General features: G+C 47.0%; 1 protein-coding gene across 1 annotated transcript in view; it reads left to right on the forward strand.

Annotated features, from left to right (window-relative positions):
* Window positions 1–17,322, forward strand: part of ptprt (protein tyrosine phosphatase receptor type T) — a 203,878-nt gene that overhangs the window by 89,605 nt on the left and 96,951 nt on the right. The window contains 3 exon segments of the mRNA XM_079342479.1: window positions 4,249–4,364; window positions 4,688–4,868; window positions 10,382–10,491. Coding sequence (XP_079198605.1) covers window positions 4,249–4,364; window positions 4,688–4,868; window positions 10,382–10,491 — 407 coding nt within the window.

Below are 17,322 nucleotides of genomic sequence, written 5' to 3' on the forward strand. Positions count from 1 at the left end.
CAGCTCTTTGTGAACACAAACGTGACGAAGACAGAAACACAAATACAGGGAGAAAAAAAGAAAAGAAGCTTGAGTGGCCGTGGAGAAAGGGAAGGTGAGCGTCCAGGTCCTGGGTTTTTTCATGTGGTGGCGTTAATGGTTCACAACATGGAGAGCTGCAGAGGTTCATTTACGCCCTCTTCACTTTACACATTATTCCACCTGAACCAAGGGATCCTCACTCTGGGAGGAAAAGACAGAAAGAGTGTGGCTGACATATATACGCAGGAATGGACGGGCCCCCAATTAAGTTTGGCCTCGGGCCCCAGCAGACTCTCGAATCGCCCCTGGAAGTGAGAGAGAGAGTGAGTGAGGTTAGAGATGTTGGAGAAAAAGAAAACACAGAAAGGAGGGAAGACGGGGGCTTAAGGAGTGAGGGAGAACACTGAGAGATAAACAGTAAAAGCCCACAAAGGAACAGCTCTCATTGACGTTGTAAAAGTGTGAAGATGGAGGAAGAATAAGGCAACAAAAGCACAACAACAAAGGAGCGGGAGAGCGACGTAAAGGAGGATGGGGAGTGTAAGGAGGCGGCGTGATTGATTTCCACTCGTCCTTCTCTCCTCCCTGGAACGGCTCCCTAACGTCTGGATTAATGGCTCCGGTTCTGCTGCTCGTTCATCAGGTTCAGGGAGGAATCCCCAAAACACACAGTCTGAACTCCACGTGTACCTGCCGTCACGTCCTGCAGAGCCAGGTTATCTCCACCTACAATATGGCTCCATTGTTAACAGAAAAAAAAATTAAAATACACAAAATATGCCAAAAAAAATTGAAGTGTTTCATGCTTTTTTGTGAACTGCACAATCGGTGAGTCATCTTTAAAAAACTGCCGTGACAGCTTTGCCGGCACATCGACTCTGTCACATTTGCATCGTGTATTTGCAAGGAGCCTCGTCCATATATTTCCATATCTGCACAGCTCGAGCTGGACGGCATCGTCGTGCTAAAATGAACCTCAAAGCCGAGGTTGGCTACCTTCAAAAAGATGGCACGTTAACAAATTCTCTTCTAGAAACAGACGCTGAAGGGCGACCTTTGAAACAGATGTTTAATCGCACTTGAACCAGACATCGAAGGGAAACGTTGAACTAACTGAAGGTTCATTTAAAAAGCTGACAGGATGGGGAGTGAGAACGTGTCGCCATTCACTTCAACAATTAAAAAAAGAGTCGGTGTGTGCCGCTCGGATCGAGAGCATCAGCGCGGTATTTATAGTCCGTGTTGTCTTGCAGCCTTATGCTAGCAGGCCATTGACCAGCTGTAGCCCCCGTCGTCCTTTTTAATGGGCAAACCAAGGGCCACTTGTCACACCCGGTCCACCGCGGGGACCACGTCTGGCTCGCTACATGACTCACTGTTTGGCCTTGTCACGCTGCACGCCAGCTGTGCCATCCAAACTGCCCTTTTCACAGCCTGTGATCGCTAACATGGCAACCCCTGACCCGTGCTGATTAATGAGGGTTGAAGCGTGTGTCCCTCTGGAGGCACGCCGCCTCTACCTCCATGAATACAAATCGGACTCTGCCCACCTTCCTCATCCATCATTACAGCAGTTTATCCACTTACTGACCACTTTGGCCTTTAATGCATCCATGCACGCATCCATTCTGTTGCTTATTTTCCCTCCGTTTGTTTAACCTGGTAAAGTCTCTTCATCTCCACGTCTCTGTCAGCCTTTGATGTGCAAGTTTAGAGAGTCCTGAAATTGGGTGCAAAGGAGGAGGTGTAAAATGATCGAGCAAAGAAGTTTTAAAGAGTAGTCGTGGACTGAGTGGAGGATACCAAGGGGGAATAAATCTGACGAATGGCGTGGTAAATCTGTTATTTGTTCACGACCAAGGCAGGCCTGGGAGACACCGTAATCGTCCCGGCGATGTCAACAAAGTTATAAGTCAAAACTCCTGCTCCCCTCTTCGCAGATATATCTCTCTCTCTCTCTCTCTCTCTCTCTCTCTCTCCCTCTCTCTCTCTCTCTCTCTCTCTCTCTCTCTCTCTCTCTCTCTCTCTCTCTCTCCCTCTCTCTCTCCTCTCTCCCTCTCTCTCTCTCTCTCTCTCTCTCTCCTCTCTCTCCCTCTCTCATCCCCTCTCTCTCTCTCTCTCTCTCTCTCTCTCTCCCTCTCTCTCTCTCTCTCATCTCTCTCTCTCTCTCTCTCTTCCCTCTCTCTCTCTCTCTCTCTCTCTCTCTCTCTCTCTCTCTCTCTCTCTCTCCCTCTCTCTCTCTCTCTCTCTCTCTCCCTCTCTCTCTCTCTCTCTCTCTCACTCTTCTGTCTCTTCTGCAAGTCTCAGGAACATGTGATTTTCTTTTTTTTTTGGGACTCCTGAGAACAGCATTTGAAGGATAACGACCCCCACTAAACAACAAGAAAAAAAAAAACGTAATTGGCAATCTGTTACGAGAGTCTCAGATTATCTGAAAGATTAGCATCCACAATACCCAGTTTAAAGAGCACTGGATTAAAGGCATTGCACTGGTAGCAGTGGCTTGCTGGTGTGTGTGTGTGTGTGTGTGTGTGAGATTAAAATGTGTTGTTTGTCTTGTTCCTCTCCAGACCTCGGAGCATAAATCTGATTCGCTAACATGGTTTGGGTCTTTGCAGAAAGGGGGGCTTTGATTTATTACTATTCTTGGAGAAAAGGGCTGATTTCATTCTCTCTCTCTCTCCGCAGCGCGGTGATGAGTGATTATGTCTCTGTAATTGCGTGCGTTCATTAGAGGTGCAATCACTTGATGTGTTTCAGCATGCACACTGACAGGAGAACAGACTTGTTGTGTCTCTTTAAATGAAGAGCTGAAGCTGCAGCTGCTTTAAACGGTTTATATGGTCCCTCTGTTTGAGGTTCGATCAGAGGCCTTTCATGGAGGGAGGGAGAGTCGACCTGGATGAGAGGCTTTAAAATGGGAGTGATGGGAGCAGGAACTGGGAGCCATGTCAGGACTGAGACGTTGGTTTGATTTCATCCCAAACAATCAGAGTCCGTTATTTGTAACCACGACGACGCTGCCAAACTTCACAGCTGCTCAAAGTGTGAAAACACCGAGAAAGAATATGGGACTCTGGACTTTGAGTTTTGCAGAGCGCTGCTTGATGAACGTGACGGCCTTCAGCTCATCAGTCATGTGAAAGCATACTGCCTGCTGTGCTGACCCCCCCCTTGCCCCCCCCTTGCCCCCCCGCTGCTCTCTTGTCTGCCACCGTCTTATCCACAAATCTCCAGGATTCATTCTTGTAAGTAGAGACACAGACTCTTTAAGCCTCCGAGCACCCCGGACTACAGGGAGCACGCCGTCGTCTTGCGTGGCCTCTTAGACGGGCTTATCCGCGGGGCCGTTATCTAATCTGCGCTCATTAGGATCATGGGATGTTTACACTAAGGAGCTTGTCTGGAAAATCTCAAAATGAACTCAATTAGCTTCAAACACAGTAAATCAAAGCGATGTTTAAGTTTCTGTTTGATTGTTTGAATTGGATTAATTAATTAAAAGCAGGAACGATCTCCAAACGTTCACTGAGCAGCGGAGCGGGCAGAGGACGGAGAGGACGGACTTTTCTCCTCGTTGGAGACAAACTAGAGACACGTGATCGAGGTGACGTGGAGAACAGCTTCAGTTTGAAGACCTACAAAGACGTCACAGTGGGAAAGTGAGAGCGCAGACTCGTCTCTTTATTACTGAAGCTAAAAGCTTTTTATCAATGATCAGACGGAGGACAGTTTAACGTCCCTACTCGGTCCTCCAGTGTCTTCACTCAGACTGTCAGGACCGGTGTTTGGATTTGGAGGAGGACGTCTCGTGATGTGATGACCTGCTTTGGTTGACATCAGCAGCTGATTGAAATTAATTAGGCAGACAGAGAGATCTGTTTGAACGAGCTCGTTAGTGTGCAATCAGTCGTACTCGACAAACATATGGCTGCAACCACACCGTGTGTGTGTGTGTGTGTGTGTGTGTGTGTGTGTGTGAATACCCCTCTTAATGCAGATCAATACAGACCCTTTGTCGTCTTTGGCTTGGGATTTGGGGTCATCCTGCGTTGAAGCGGCGCCACCTGCTGGTCAGACAGACTTTGCAGTAAATAGATGACAGTAACCTGTGAAATGTAAAGGACCAATCAGAGAGCTGCTCTCTTCCTCTGTGATCATGAAGACGCTCTGGATCTGTTAGTTCTGTTCTGCATTTATTCACACATTGTGTCTCCTGTCTTTCAGATCCCGTCCACGGTCCCCAAAACGTCAACGTGGTGGACGTTCGAGCGCGTCAGCTGACCATTCAGTGGGAGACGTTTGGGTACGCGGTGACTCGCTGCCACAGCTACAATCTGACGGTATGAAAAACGAACGCTATCTCAGTGTTGTGCGGGGTGATGGAAGCACAGCAGGACTTTGAAGCTAATTTCCCGTCTCTGAACATTTTGACATTTTAAACTGTGAAGTAAAGCTCGGTCTGATGTTCTGCAGGACTCCTCCGAGGCGTTTGTGACTAAGCTTCTAAATGCACATGTAACAACGCCGCTTTAGTCCCTTTTATGAGCTGCAGAAGAGGGACGTCACGCTGCTCTCTCCTCGCTGCGTCTGTCAAACCTTTAGCAGGGATCGTGTTGAAGCAGATGACAGCCGGACAAACGTCACTCCTCTCTGTGTTCTGCAGGTGCAGTACCAGTACGTGTTTAACCAGCAGGAGTTTGCGGCGGAGGAGCTGATCCAGACGTCGTCACACTACACCCTGAGGGGGCTGCGGCCCTTCGTCACCGTCAGGCTGCGGCTCGTCCTCGCCAACCCCGAAGGCAGCAAGGAGAGCGAGGAGATCGTCAAGCAGACGGAGGAGGACGGTGAGTGTAAAGAGCGGACTCAGGATCGATCCAGCCGACTGTACATCCTGCCAGCTCCTTTAGTTATGCAGTCGGCTCAGCGGCCGTTCAGCCTCTCTTTAGAGAAAGCCTCCAGCGCACAGAACATCATTTATTTCACATTTCTGACAGCAGCAACAGCAGTTTGTTGAGAATAAACAGAAGGACAACTGGCCATTATAGTCCGGCCCATGCTGTGTGATTGACGGGTGGACTCGGCCACTGCGGTGCAGAGCGGCTGGAGACGTAATTATTCAGCAGAGCACATGGAGACAAAATTCAAACAAATAACAAACCTGCTGTTTAATTTAAGCTCGAATGAAAAGGTTCAAAATGTGGACGTCTGGATCTTCTGGACTCGTTGAAATCCATCGAAACAAAAAAAAGAAAAAACCCCAGGAGATCCAGACTGGGTCAACACGCGGAGACACGTCCCTGTCTCTCAAAGCATCAGGCTCGCCATGCGTCTCTCACTCAGACTGAAAATAACCGCCTGAACGTGAGGCGAGAAGGATGGCGTTTAGGTTCTTCAGCACGCTGAGCTTCACACCGACGTGCTTTAATATGACCTCCGATGGATCTCAAAACAACAACACTGTGAAAGTCTGCTCCCTTTCCACAGGGCTCCATCTTCTTATTACTTAGAAACCAGAGTTAGCCCCGCCGCCGCTGCGCCGCCGCCGCTGCTAATAATTCATTGATGCTTCACATGTCTCTCCACAACACGCCTGTGCTGAGCTCAAATAGCTCGAATCCATCACAGCGAGGCCCCGATGAAGCGCGGGATAAAAACATCGTTCTAATGATCCCAAACCTCTCATCTCTATCCCGGCATCCTCGGGGCTCGCTCTTCTTCTCCTGATCTCATAACTAATATCCTCTGAATTTAGCTTCTGGGGAACATCACATCTCAGCCTGACGCGCCTACCTTTACCAGCCCAACACACACACACACACACACACACACACACAGGTCTGAAGCCTATAAACGAGTTAACACTGTCGGGGAGAAGCGATAGCTTTGGGGGAAGGGGAAAAAACCTTAATTGTTTTGTTTTTAATTGTTTTTTATTTAACCGTCGTTAATCTCCTGGTTGTAATTCAGTAATTAGAGAAGAGAGCAGCACTAGTTCACGTGGAGGCTGATGGCTGTTTGTGAGCTAACGCTTTTATAGCGCTCAGCCTCCTGCAGCTTCTCATTTTAATTCTGCGGTCGACAAAGAAATATACTTGAACCTATGTAAAGAGATTTACAATTAAGACGGAATGAAATTACTTCTTTTTCTCTTTAGCACACACACACACACACACACACACACACACACACACACACACACACACACAGGACTTACTGTAAGAGTAATCTCATGATACGAGATTTAATCAAATCCTTTTAAGTTGTTCTACCTACTGGAGGCTGCTGTCATGAGAGCACACACACACACACACACACACACACATACACGCACACACACGCACACACACGTTGTTCTTGATAAGTGGATAAACAGTTCCATAAAAAAAACACATCATTTCAAATGTCTATAAAAACATTAAGGTTGTCCATCCTTTCAAATCAACAAAGGACAATTTAAAAACAAAAAAAACAGTAATTATAAGTATTTTTATTTTTATTATTATTATTATTATTTATTTATTTATTTATTATTATTATTATTATTTATTTATTATTATTATTTTTATTATTATTATTATAATACCTGACAGGAGACTTGACACAAATACTGTGTTAAAACTTAAATTGCAAACATCTTAATGAAGGTTGAACAATCCGGCCGTCCATCAGAACGTCTCAGGGACAAAAACATGTGCAGCAAGCTGCAGGCTGAAGCTGAACACTGAGCTGGAGCCTCTGAATGAATCCTGAATCCACTTTAAACCCCAAACTATTAATAACCAGCTGACACTTCACAGGCAACACGTTCCCCCCTCACACAGAGCAGGAGCAGCCGTGAAGCATCTCTGTGAAACAACTGGAGATGTTGATGAACCTCCAGAAAGAGCTGAAGGAGATCACTGCTGCTGAACATGCACACACACACACACACACACACACACACACACATCGCTGCGGTTTGATATCCTGTCAGCAGTTAAGCACTTTTTCAAAGTCAAACAGCAGATATTAAATATTAAACCAAATCCCTGTGTCGGTGACATGTTTATATCCTTATAAATATCCCCGCTGATATGAAAGAGAGAAATATCTCGTCGTTCAAAGGACAATCAGAGTCAGTGCGATTTAATAATCCTTTTATGTTCAGAGCAGCGAGTCTTTGTAACATCACAGAGGAAGAAAAAAACACAACAATCACAGACAGCAGCTTCTGTTGTTCACTTTTCAACTTTTTTACAAGGCTGTCACTTTTCCAAAAAAAAACAGAAGTTCTTCAAAGTGCGGTTAGATGTGGACTTGAACTTTTCTTTTATTTGCTTTGAATCCTTTTTTGAAGCAGTTAATTGGTTCAGGACAGGACGGAGCGAGCGACGTTTCAGGAGCAGGAGAAACGTTTAATGACGGGCTCGCTGGTGATCATTTGTGCTGGCGGCTTCCACTGATGTTTTCAAAGATTATTCACAGGAAGAGAGAGGAGCCAAGATGGCCGAAATATTTAATCACACCAAACGGCAAAAACAAAGACGTGTCTGCAAAAATGCACGAGGGGAAAAGACGGAGAGGTAGACGTGTGAGCCGACAGGAAGAGGTGATCAGACGCAGGTAGAGAGAATCAGGGCGATCAAACGATACTATATTGTTGTATTTTAACACGTTCAATAAAAAAACTGTTTTTTCAACATGTTGAAAACAAGATGCTGCCGTCTGCTTTAAGGAGAGAAAACAATAAACACAGCAAACACTTCGATCTGCTGTCAAATCCTAAATAACAGATGAGTTGTGTAATCCTCACATCACCATGTGTTCTTTCTTAATCCAGTCCAGCAGCTCGGACTGTAAGTCCTGCGAGCATCCTTTTCATCAAGACGGGGTTTTTTTTCATTCTAAGGAATAACAAATGTGATTTCTAAAAATATATATCGTTGTAGCGTGGATTACTTCATGTTGTTTTTTAAAGCGGGGACACAAAGAGAAGCTCTGCTGTTTTCCCACAATGCAACAAAGACTGACACAGTTTGTGCTGCGTTTCCCGACATCCACACATCTGCAACCTCACTGGAGGGTTCAGATCTGGAGTCCGTCTTTTACTCGGCCTCAGACCGGGCCGACTCCCGGTTTTAAATCATGAAGAAATAAACAATCAAAATAATGAAGAAAGTGGATAAAAGCAGCGACAGGAGGGAGAGGACAGAAGTCTCTCACGCTCATTTTTACACGCACAACAACAACAGCACCAACCAGGTCTCCACAGTGAGCATCATTAAAGATGAAAACACCCACACACACACACACACACACACACACACACACACACACACACACACACACCTGTGTGAGTGATAAGACGTTGAATAAAAATGGCAACATCTAATTGCATTTCTTTGTTCAGGTAATTTGATCTGCTGCACAGACGGGGGTCTAATCAACACCTCCGAACACCAATCACAATATTCTACTGTGTGTGTGTGTGTGTGTGTGTGTGTGTGTGTGTGTGTGTGTGTATTAATCTTTGTGACACCATATCTGTGTCAACAATTCTGACTTGAAACGTTTCTGTTCGTCTCAGGTTGTGTTTCGTACGTACAGTTTAACCCTCGATGCTCCGGTGTTAACGAAACACGACGGAGCGTCCGCTTGACTCGTGCTGTGGGTGTGTGTGTGTGTGTGTGTGTGTGTGTGTTGTGTGTGTGTGTGTGTGTGCGTGTGTGAAGCTTCAGGGATTCTTTCTGACACAACAGTGTTCACTCACAGCGCAGATGATTAGTCGACACTCAGCAGTGAGAGAAACACTGAGCTCGCTCCATCACGCCGTTTACGGCTGGTTGATTTAAGTTTCACAAAGGTCAAAGGTCACAGGAAGCTCGAACACAATCCTGCAAGAGATCACGAGAAAGATAAACACAGCCAGTCAGCGTCCCCTCCTGAATGTTAGTCCATGACATTTAGAACACCCTGTGTGTGTGTGTGTGTGTGTGTGTGTGTGTGTGTGTGTGTGTGTGTGTGTGTGTGTGTGTGTGTGTGTGTGTGAGACAAGCTGTCTGACACTTTCGTCTTCCTCTATGTTGACATTAAAATGTGTGAACGTCTTGCTTTTTCTGCTAACTACACACACACTGTTACAAGGCAGATTTGACTATAATAAGTCAGCTGTGTGTGTGTGTGTGTGTGTGTGTGTGTGTGTGTGTGTGTGTGTGCAGTGAAGTGAAGCCGTCTGATTGGCTCAGCGATGTAATAAGGCTTGCTGTGCAGTAAATACCTGCAATCATGGACTCTGTTGGTTCCATGTGTGTTCTGTTTGAGCTTCAACACGTGTTTCACTCTGACGTTGAGTTTTATATTTTATATGTCATGAATGAATGTCCTGCCGAGGTGCAATCAGGATTATTGAACTGAAGTTAAACTTTCCGTAAAGTTCAGACAACTTCCTGAGAACTCAACGACGCCTCGCTGCTTGTGAATGACGGCGTCTAACTCTGTGATCAAAGAGACTAAACACTCAAATACAACCACGAAACATGAAGACGTGACGTGTTTCAAACGTTTCGCTGCACTGTGCGATACAACCAGCGTCCATGCAGGGGGGTTAACACATTTACAGTCGTGCAGAGTCTGTCACTCTAATTAGGCCTAAAAATGTGTCATAAGAAACGCTAGAAGCAGAATTTAATTATTACTTTTTATTGCTTTTCATATACAGTTGAATTTTAAAATAGGCTTTTTTAAATCATTTTTCATCTGCATGATTTGAAAGGAGTCTTGCGAGACCCTCTCAGTGTTTTCAGGTCCCGTCTTCTTTGCTAACCCCTGTGACAATGCACACGTCCCTCCATAGCGCTCTATGAAGTGAGCAGTGAGTGATACATAAAGTCTGACTCTCACACAGTCTCCCCAAACTCTGACAGCAGCCGCCTGCAGGTGGATGTTTCCCCTGACAGCAGACGGCTGCTTCGCTGACATTGGATTAGTAATTGACTTTGTGAGCTAATGGACTTTACTTTGAGCTTTTCCATCCAAATGACTTGATTTGAATGCAGAGCTCCCAGCGGTTCATCACCAAATGTGCCCGTATAGCTGCAGGAAATCAGCCAGGCTGCCGTCGCAGTTGTTCCGTTACTCAGCGTCTCTCAACATTTATCTCCACGTGAGGTCATCTGCGCTCGGTCCAGCTCCTCTCGGCGTGCGAGGACAGTGATGAGAGCCGAGCTGCACAGCATCACAAGCTCAAAGTCAAAACTCACAGCGACACGCCACGTCGTTGCACAGCAGCTGATTCCAGACGGTGACTCTCAGCCCGGCTCATGTTTGTTATGTTCTGTCTTCAAGCACATTAAGTTTGACTTCTCTGTTTGCTCTGCAGTGCCGGGCTCGGTGCCGATGGAGTCACTGCAGAACACTCCGTACGAGGAGAAGATCTTCATGCAGTGGAAAGCTCCCAACGAGACCAACGGGGTCATCACCCTCTACGAGGTCAGTCAGACACTTTGTGTTTTTTTGTTTTTTTTAAATTGATGTTCGTATCACTGTGAGCGTGCAAGGCCCGAGGTTCGAGCTGTAAAAATGAGGCATGCATTGAGTGTGTGGCTGCAGCTCGTGGTGTTTGAAGAACTGGGGGAAGTTTACGGTTCAATGTGGACAACCATGAGTGAATCTCTGTTGAGTGCAATGCAACATTAACATGTTTTGTTTTCGGGGTTTTTTATTGGAGAAAATCAGAAGAGAGAGAGATTTGATTTCATGTGGAAAAAGTCGAGTTAGACAGAACCTTTGTCTATCAAATAACCAGGAGCTGAGACTAAGACACAGACGGGTTGGTATTCAAGTGTAAGCAGGGACGTTGTCAGGTCATATCTATACGAATATCTTATGTGAAAAGCTCTTAAAAAATTAAATAGAATTCAATTATGTGAATTCATGTGGAAGGAGATAAAAAAAAGTAGGACGAGAAAATGAAGAGGAGACGGGAGATCTACTGACAGCCTTCAGACAACGTTTGGGAGACTGAGAGACGTGTGTGTGTACACTGTGAGCGCGTGTATGTGTGTGTGTGTGTGTGTGTGTGTGTGTGTGTGTGTGTGTGTGTGTGTGTGTGTGTGTGTGTGTGTGTGTGTGTGTGTGTGTGTGTGTGTGTGTGTGTGTATGTGTGTGTGTGTGTGTGTGTGTGTGTGTGTGTGGTCACAGACGCTTTATTCAGGCTGAAGTAGAGTCTAATGCATTATTGACCCGAGCTCTGCCTGCTGTCTGCAGCTTCTATCAGAGCATCAAGGAGATACCTCACACAGACACCTGGCAGGGCTTTTAGTGTGTGTGTGTGTGTGTGTGTGTGTGTGTGTGTGTGTGTGTGAGGCTCTTTCAGAGGCAGTATGTGGCAGAGTAAACTGGTGTGTGAGGAGTCAGTAAAGCAGGAGAAGATAAAAACCTTTCTAAAGCTATGAATGTGTGTTTTGGGGACAGGTGTGTGTGTGTGTGTGTGTGTGTGTGTGTGTGTGTGTGTGTCCTTCTTTTCCTGAGCTGGATGATTCGTCTCTTTCATTAATGTGTCAGCTGGGAGGTGCACAGATTTCTGTCTCTCTCCGTTCGTTCTTACACTTCTGAAGCTCCTGCCTGTTTTTTTTTAAAATATGCAGCTTTTTGTTTTTCCCTGACGCAGCTGAGCCGACCTTCAGGGGTCGATGCTTTCTTTCATGTCTCATTCACTACCTCACACATCTGGTAACTGAAGCCCGTCTTCCTCACACGTAACCGCTTCCACTTTCCTCTCAAGTCGCTTCTCCACCTCCTCACATCTCAGAGACGTCCATGAGACCTCGACCCCGAGCTCGAGAGCCACTCTACACGACCTCTTAAAACCTCACGGGGCCCCGTCACAAGTGTCCACCTTGTTTTTGTGTCGGTTTCATTAATGCTTGCCTTCCGAGCGCGGCGGCGGCGGAGGCGGGGGCGGCGGCGACACGGCTCGTCTTCATGTGTTAAACATATCAGAGAGCCGACACAAAGCACGGCAATTAGAGATAATTACTATAATTACACCTATTGACAGGATTAAAGGCATCATCTGCAACATCTAAAGGGCCCCTTCTTTCCTCCTCTGTTGTCTCTGTTTGCACCCCCCCCTCCTCCTCCCCCTCCTCCCCCTCCTCCCCCTCCTCCCCCTCCTCCTCCTCCCGAGCTCCCTCACTTTTAAGGATGAATTAAAGCTCGGGAGGAGTGGGACAACAGTGAGATAAAACGACATGAAGAAAACAGAGAGCAGTAGGCAAGGAGACGAAACCTATCGATCTTTAAATGTTGAATGGACTCAGTGAGCAAATGATGATCACTTCATCTCCTGCATCCATTACTCTAATTGCAGCTAATTACAGGATTAAAGGAAAACATCTGGGGGAGATCTAAAGGGACAAAGCCCCCCTCCTCCTCCCCCCCTCCTCCACTTACTCGCTCCCTCGTGTCCTATTCATGTGAGGAAGGAGAGATGATGGGCAGAGGGCGGGGGCGAGATGAACAGCGAGGACGAACACGATCATTTTGAAGGACAAAAAAATCTGCAGAAATTGAAAGAGTCGTTGTCTCTATTTGTTTTGTTTTTTTTCATGGAGGTTTGAAAAGGAAGAGTGATGAGTCTGAAAACATGACATGTGATTCAAAGATGTCTAATTAACCACGGGAGCAAAACTGGGATCACTGAACGAAAACAAACATCCAGGAAAAAATCAAAACACTCGACTCAATCACCGGCCTCGGATCTATTAAATCAGATCTTTGCAGAAGATCTTTGATTGATCCTTTAAAAACAAACAAGCCTTCCTCGTCCGTGCACGAGAGCAACAGAGACTTCCCTCCAATCAGAATCACCTCGGCTCGCGTGGAGTTTTCTCTCCATGGCTCCTCGTTGGTATTTATACTCTATCGGAGAGTCTTTATAGAAACCACAGCAGCTGATTTAACATGAAACCTGCAGGACTCCAGTCTAAGTGTTTTAAATGACTCCACGTCCCCGCCCTCGTACGACTCCCTGCAGCTCCACCTGCAGCTCTGTGACCCGCGTACAACAGCCATGAATTTCTGACCTGAGAGGAGCATTCAAGCACACACACACACACACACCCACACACACACACACACACACACACACACACACACGACCTTGTCATTCCTGTCTCTGATTGCCTCATCAGACCGTTGGAGCGCTGCAGGTCCTCCGTGTTAGCTCACTCGCCACCCCGCTGGTCTCCGAGGAGGTCCACCTGACCCCCTGCAAGCTGAGCAGATGCCGCTGCAAACATTGATTAGAGATACGCAGCGAGACGGATCATAAAGATCACAGTTTGTCGGCTTGGTTCAGCTCGTCAGAGAGTCAGAGGAAATCCTTCATTTGGAGAAATGCTCCAGGTGAAAGATTTAAAGTGAGATATTCTTACTGTCTCCCCCCCCCCTCCTCTCTCACAGCTCTGTGGTGGACACTGTAGCTTCAGTGTTTAGCCAGCTCTGCATGTGGTGGACACTGTAGCTTCAGTGTTTAGCCAGCTCTGCATGTAGAGACGCTGTAGCTTCAGTGTTTAGCCAGCTCTGCATGTAGAGACACTGTAGCTTCAGTGTTTAGCCAGCTCTGCATGTGGTGGACACTGTAGCTTCAGTGTTTAGCCAGCTCTGCATGTGGTGGACACTGTAGCTTCAGTGTTTAGCCAGCTCTGCATGTGGTGGACACTGTAGCTTCAGTGTTTAGCCAGCTCTGCATGTGGTGGACACTGTAGCTTCAGTGTTTAGCCAGCTCTGCATGGGTCTGTAAAGCTTTCTGCGTTCTAACCTCTCTCCATGTTTCATCTCCAACATTGATCCTAGTTTGAGCAGCTTTCTGCTGCTGGAGCTTATTAGAAACATGCAGAGGCTTTTTAGCTCGGGTACAATCACTTCTATCTGAAGCAGTTCCACTGCCCGCTTCCATCGCTGCAACACCTGTTCACCTGATAACTGCTCTCATATCTGGCAAACCCAGGGGCGTCCAAAACGGCCTTCAAAGCCCCGCCTACCTTCTCTGGTCCAATCAGATCCAGAGCATTCAGGAGCAGAATCTAAAGTTAGAAGGAGGACATACTGGCTGCTGCATTGTTGTCAGAGAAGCTTCAACACAGCAGGTTTCCTAATAAATGACATAATACTCCTTTAACGTTGACTGTGTAGTATAAGACAGAAGGCACTAAAACATCATTTCTTTAAGCCCTCCACCCTCTCGAGCAGCACGACGGAAACACTGGCGAAGAGTTGAGCTGAGCCGCCTGGGAGCTGTTTAATCCGACACGCGGCGTACAGTGTGCAGATATTCTGATCAGATCTGTGTGTGAATAACTTTACTCCCCTCCTCACGGACGGCCTTTAATCAATCACACAAATCAATACCGGCAACCACTCGGGCATTTATTTCAGCTAGCTGCTGTGCTCCAGGAGGTCTGCAGAGACACACACACACACACACACACACACACACACACACACACACACACACACATGGCGTTGTTATGTTGTGTTTGCCTCGCTCGTTGAAGATTTCTGAACAGAAGAATGATCGATCCTCCTCAGACGTCTGCGGGGTCGTAGTTATCGATTGTGTTTCCCTTGAAAAGAAGACAGTAACTCTGTTTCTGACAAGGACACGCGGACGCTTCCTGTTCTCCCCAGCATCAACCAATCACAACGTCCGTTCTTCATTTCTCATTCAATCTATTTTCTTTGACTGTTCGTTTTAAGTGTGTGAAATTTAAAACAACATATTCGGCTGTTTGATCATGAGATGTTGGAACGGGAGGTCTAAAAGTTAGATGGAGATGTTGCTGAACGCCGCTCACAGTCCTGGCGTTCCCTCCATCTTGAATCCTTCCTGTTTATTTAAATGTGGATCAGAGGAGGCATCGTTAACGCCGACGGCTCGGCTCGGAGAAACAAAGTGTTTACTGACAAGCTGCTTGTTTGTGGATTCAACCTCAGACGGAAAAGCTCCAAAGTGTCCGACACACACACACACACACACACACACACACACACACACACACACACACACACAGATGAGAGGAGACGGGGGAACACTCTCCACACGCACACAGGAGAAGTTGTTGAGACAGAATAAAGGAAACGTGTGTGAAATAATTACTGCGCACAAAAACACAACACAAAGTGAAGTCTGATGCAACAATACGAGAGAGCGGCAATCTCCCCTCCGTGGCGCTCGCCGTCTCTTCAGCCTCTGCTGCTTCTTCTTCTTCTGTGGATTGTTTTCACTCTGGTCAATAATGGAGGATATTTCGAGCGAGACCTTGAGCTTCTGACCTCATTTACTCCGTCACGCTGCCTCAGTGGCCTTCAGGGGGACGGCCTAGTATCACTTACACCTGAGTGTGTGTGTGTGTGTGTGTGTGTGTGTCTGCCTTCTTTCATTATTTATACAGAAAGTTTAAAGGCGTCCGTTTGACCCTGGCAGCTTCTTTTGACCAAACTGTCAAAAGTGACGCTTCCGTGTTTGAGCCGAGCGGCTTTCATCATGGTCGACGAGCTCCAGCGTGAAACTAAAACAAACTGTGTTAGGCCACGCCTCCTCCGTTCTGAAGCCACACCCCTCCTCCAGAGACACGCCTCCATTAATGACAACAACACACACACACACACACACACACACACACACACACACACACACACAGCCAGCGGGACTCGAGCTTCTCCCTCACTAAAAAAAGAACGAAGCCAGGACCCTTAAAACACCTGAAGAGAGGAGAGGATTACACACACACACACACACACACACACACACACACACACACACACACACACACACACACACACACCACACACACACACACACACACTGGCACAAGGGGGTAATTGTCAGAGAGGATTATCCATCTAGACCCCCACCCCTGCTCGCTGTACGTCCACACACACACACACACACACACACACACACACACACACACACTCAGAGGATTATCCTCCATCTCTAATCTCTCAAGCAACATAATTTCCTCCCTGCAGCCAATCAGCGCTCCTTTAACATCTCTTCAGCCAATCACACGTCCCCAGAGATCCCCTCCGTTCCTCCTCCCCCGACGTCTCTTCCTGTCAGCTCTTGATTTTCATTTTTAATATTTTCCTCTGCGTTATTACCTCGGCGCCGAGGCCGACTCGGCCTCTTTATCTCCTTGTTTTGCTCTGTTATTGCCCCGGCTGAGCTGAGCGGCCGCTTTGTCTCTGTTCAGTTTATTAATGTGTTTTTCAATTTCATCTCTGTTTTATTCGGTCACTTTGGGGAGAGTGTTGTGTTACATCTAAAGAAGAGAACAACCTGCGTTCATCTCGGCATCAGTAAAGAGTAATGGTTTGTTTATAGAAGGTCGACTGTTGGGAGCTTTTAAAACCGAAGGACTGATCAGTTAGAGAAGGACCGTTGGTTTCTGTCCACGCACTCTCGTTTATTTATTTAAAATGTTGGAAGACAAAGACGCAGTTAGGACACTCGGGGTTACAGTTATAATAGCGGGACATGCAGGACAGGAGCCACAGATCCAGGACCTGGTACGTGGGGAGAGGGGGCGGAGCCAGAGCTGCCCTTTATCTTCCTCAAGCTGAATCAGGACACGCTCACACACACACACACACACACACACACACACACACTCACACACTCACACACGACTTCATTCATTCACGACTTTAAATAAAACATCACAAACGCCACAGAGCTCATGTTGAAGAGTCCAAATCTACTTTCTATTAGTTTCTTTGACTCGGCTTCTTGAATGTGCTCGGGTGGAAGACAAGCTAAGCCGACGTGAAGTGGAAGATGTTACAGTAAAGTTTGAATGAAGAAAAAAGAACTTTATAATCCAAACAACAGTCTTCAGTCACTCTCCCGTCAGCAGCCGATCTTTAAAGGAAGCGAGCGAGCAGCAGAAGTCTGTGTGTGTCCTACATTAACATCACGAGGGACAGCGCTCTCTCTCTCTCTCTCTCTCTCTCTCTCGCTCTCTCTCTGTCACTCGTCTCAACTCTGCTGGCAGGAAGTTGCCGCGTTGCTGTCAAACAGGCATCACTCCACGCCCATCCCGACCGTTCCCCGTCAAACTGTCACCACCGGCTGATTCTCCAGGAGAGATTTGGAAGCGTCGCCTGTGATCACCTCTTCCCCGTTGAACCGGCTCTTTCATCCTTCTTCTGAGGAGGAGGAGGAGGAGGAGGAGGAGGAGGTGGGAGGAGGAGGAAGAGGGGGGGGAAGAGGAGGGGGCGGGGGGGGGGTGGGAAGGTTTGTTTGAATGTGAA

Source organism: Symphodus melops (genome assembly GCF_947650265.1).
Source record: "Symphodus melops genome assembly, chromosome: 4".
Taxonomy (NCBI): Eukaryota; Metazoa; Chordata; class Actinopteri; order Labriformes; family Labridae; genus Symphodus; species Symphodus melops.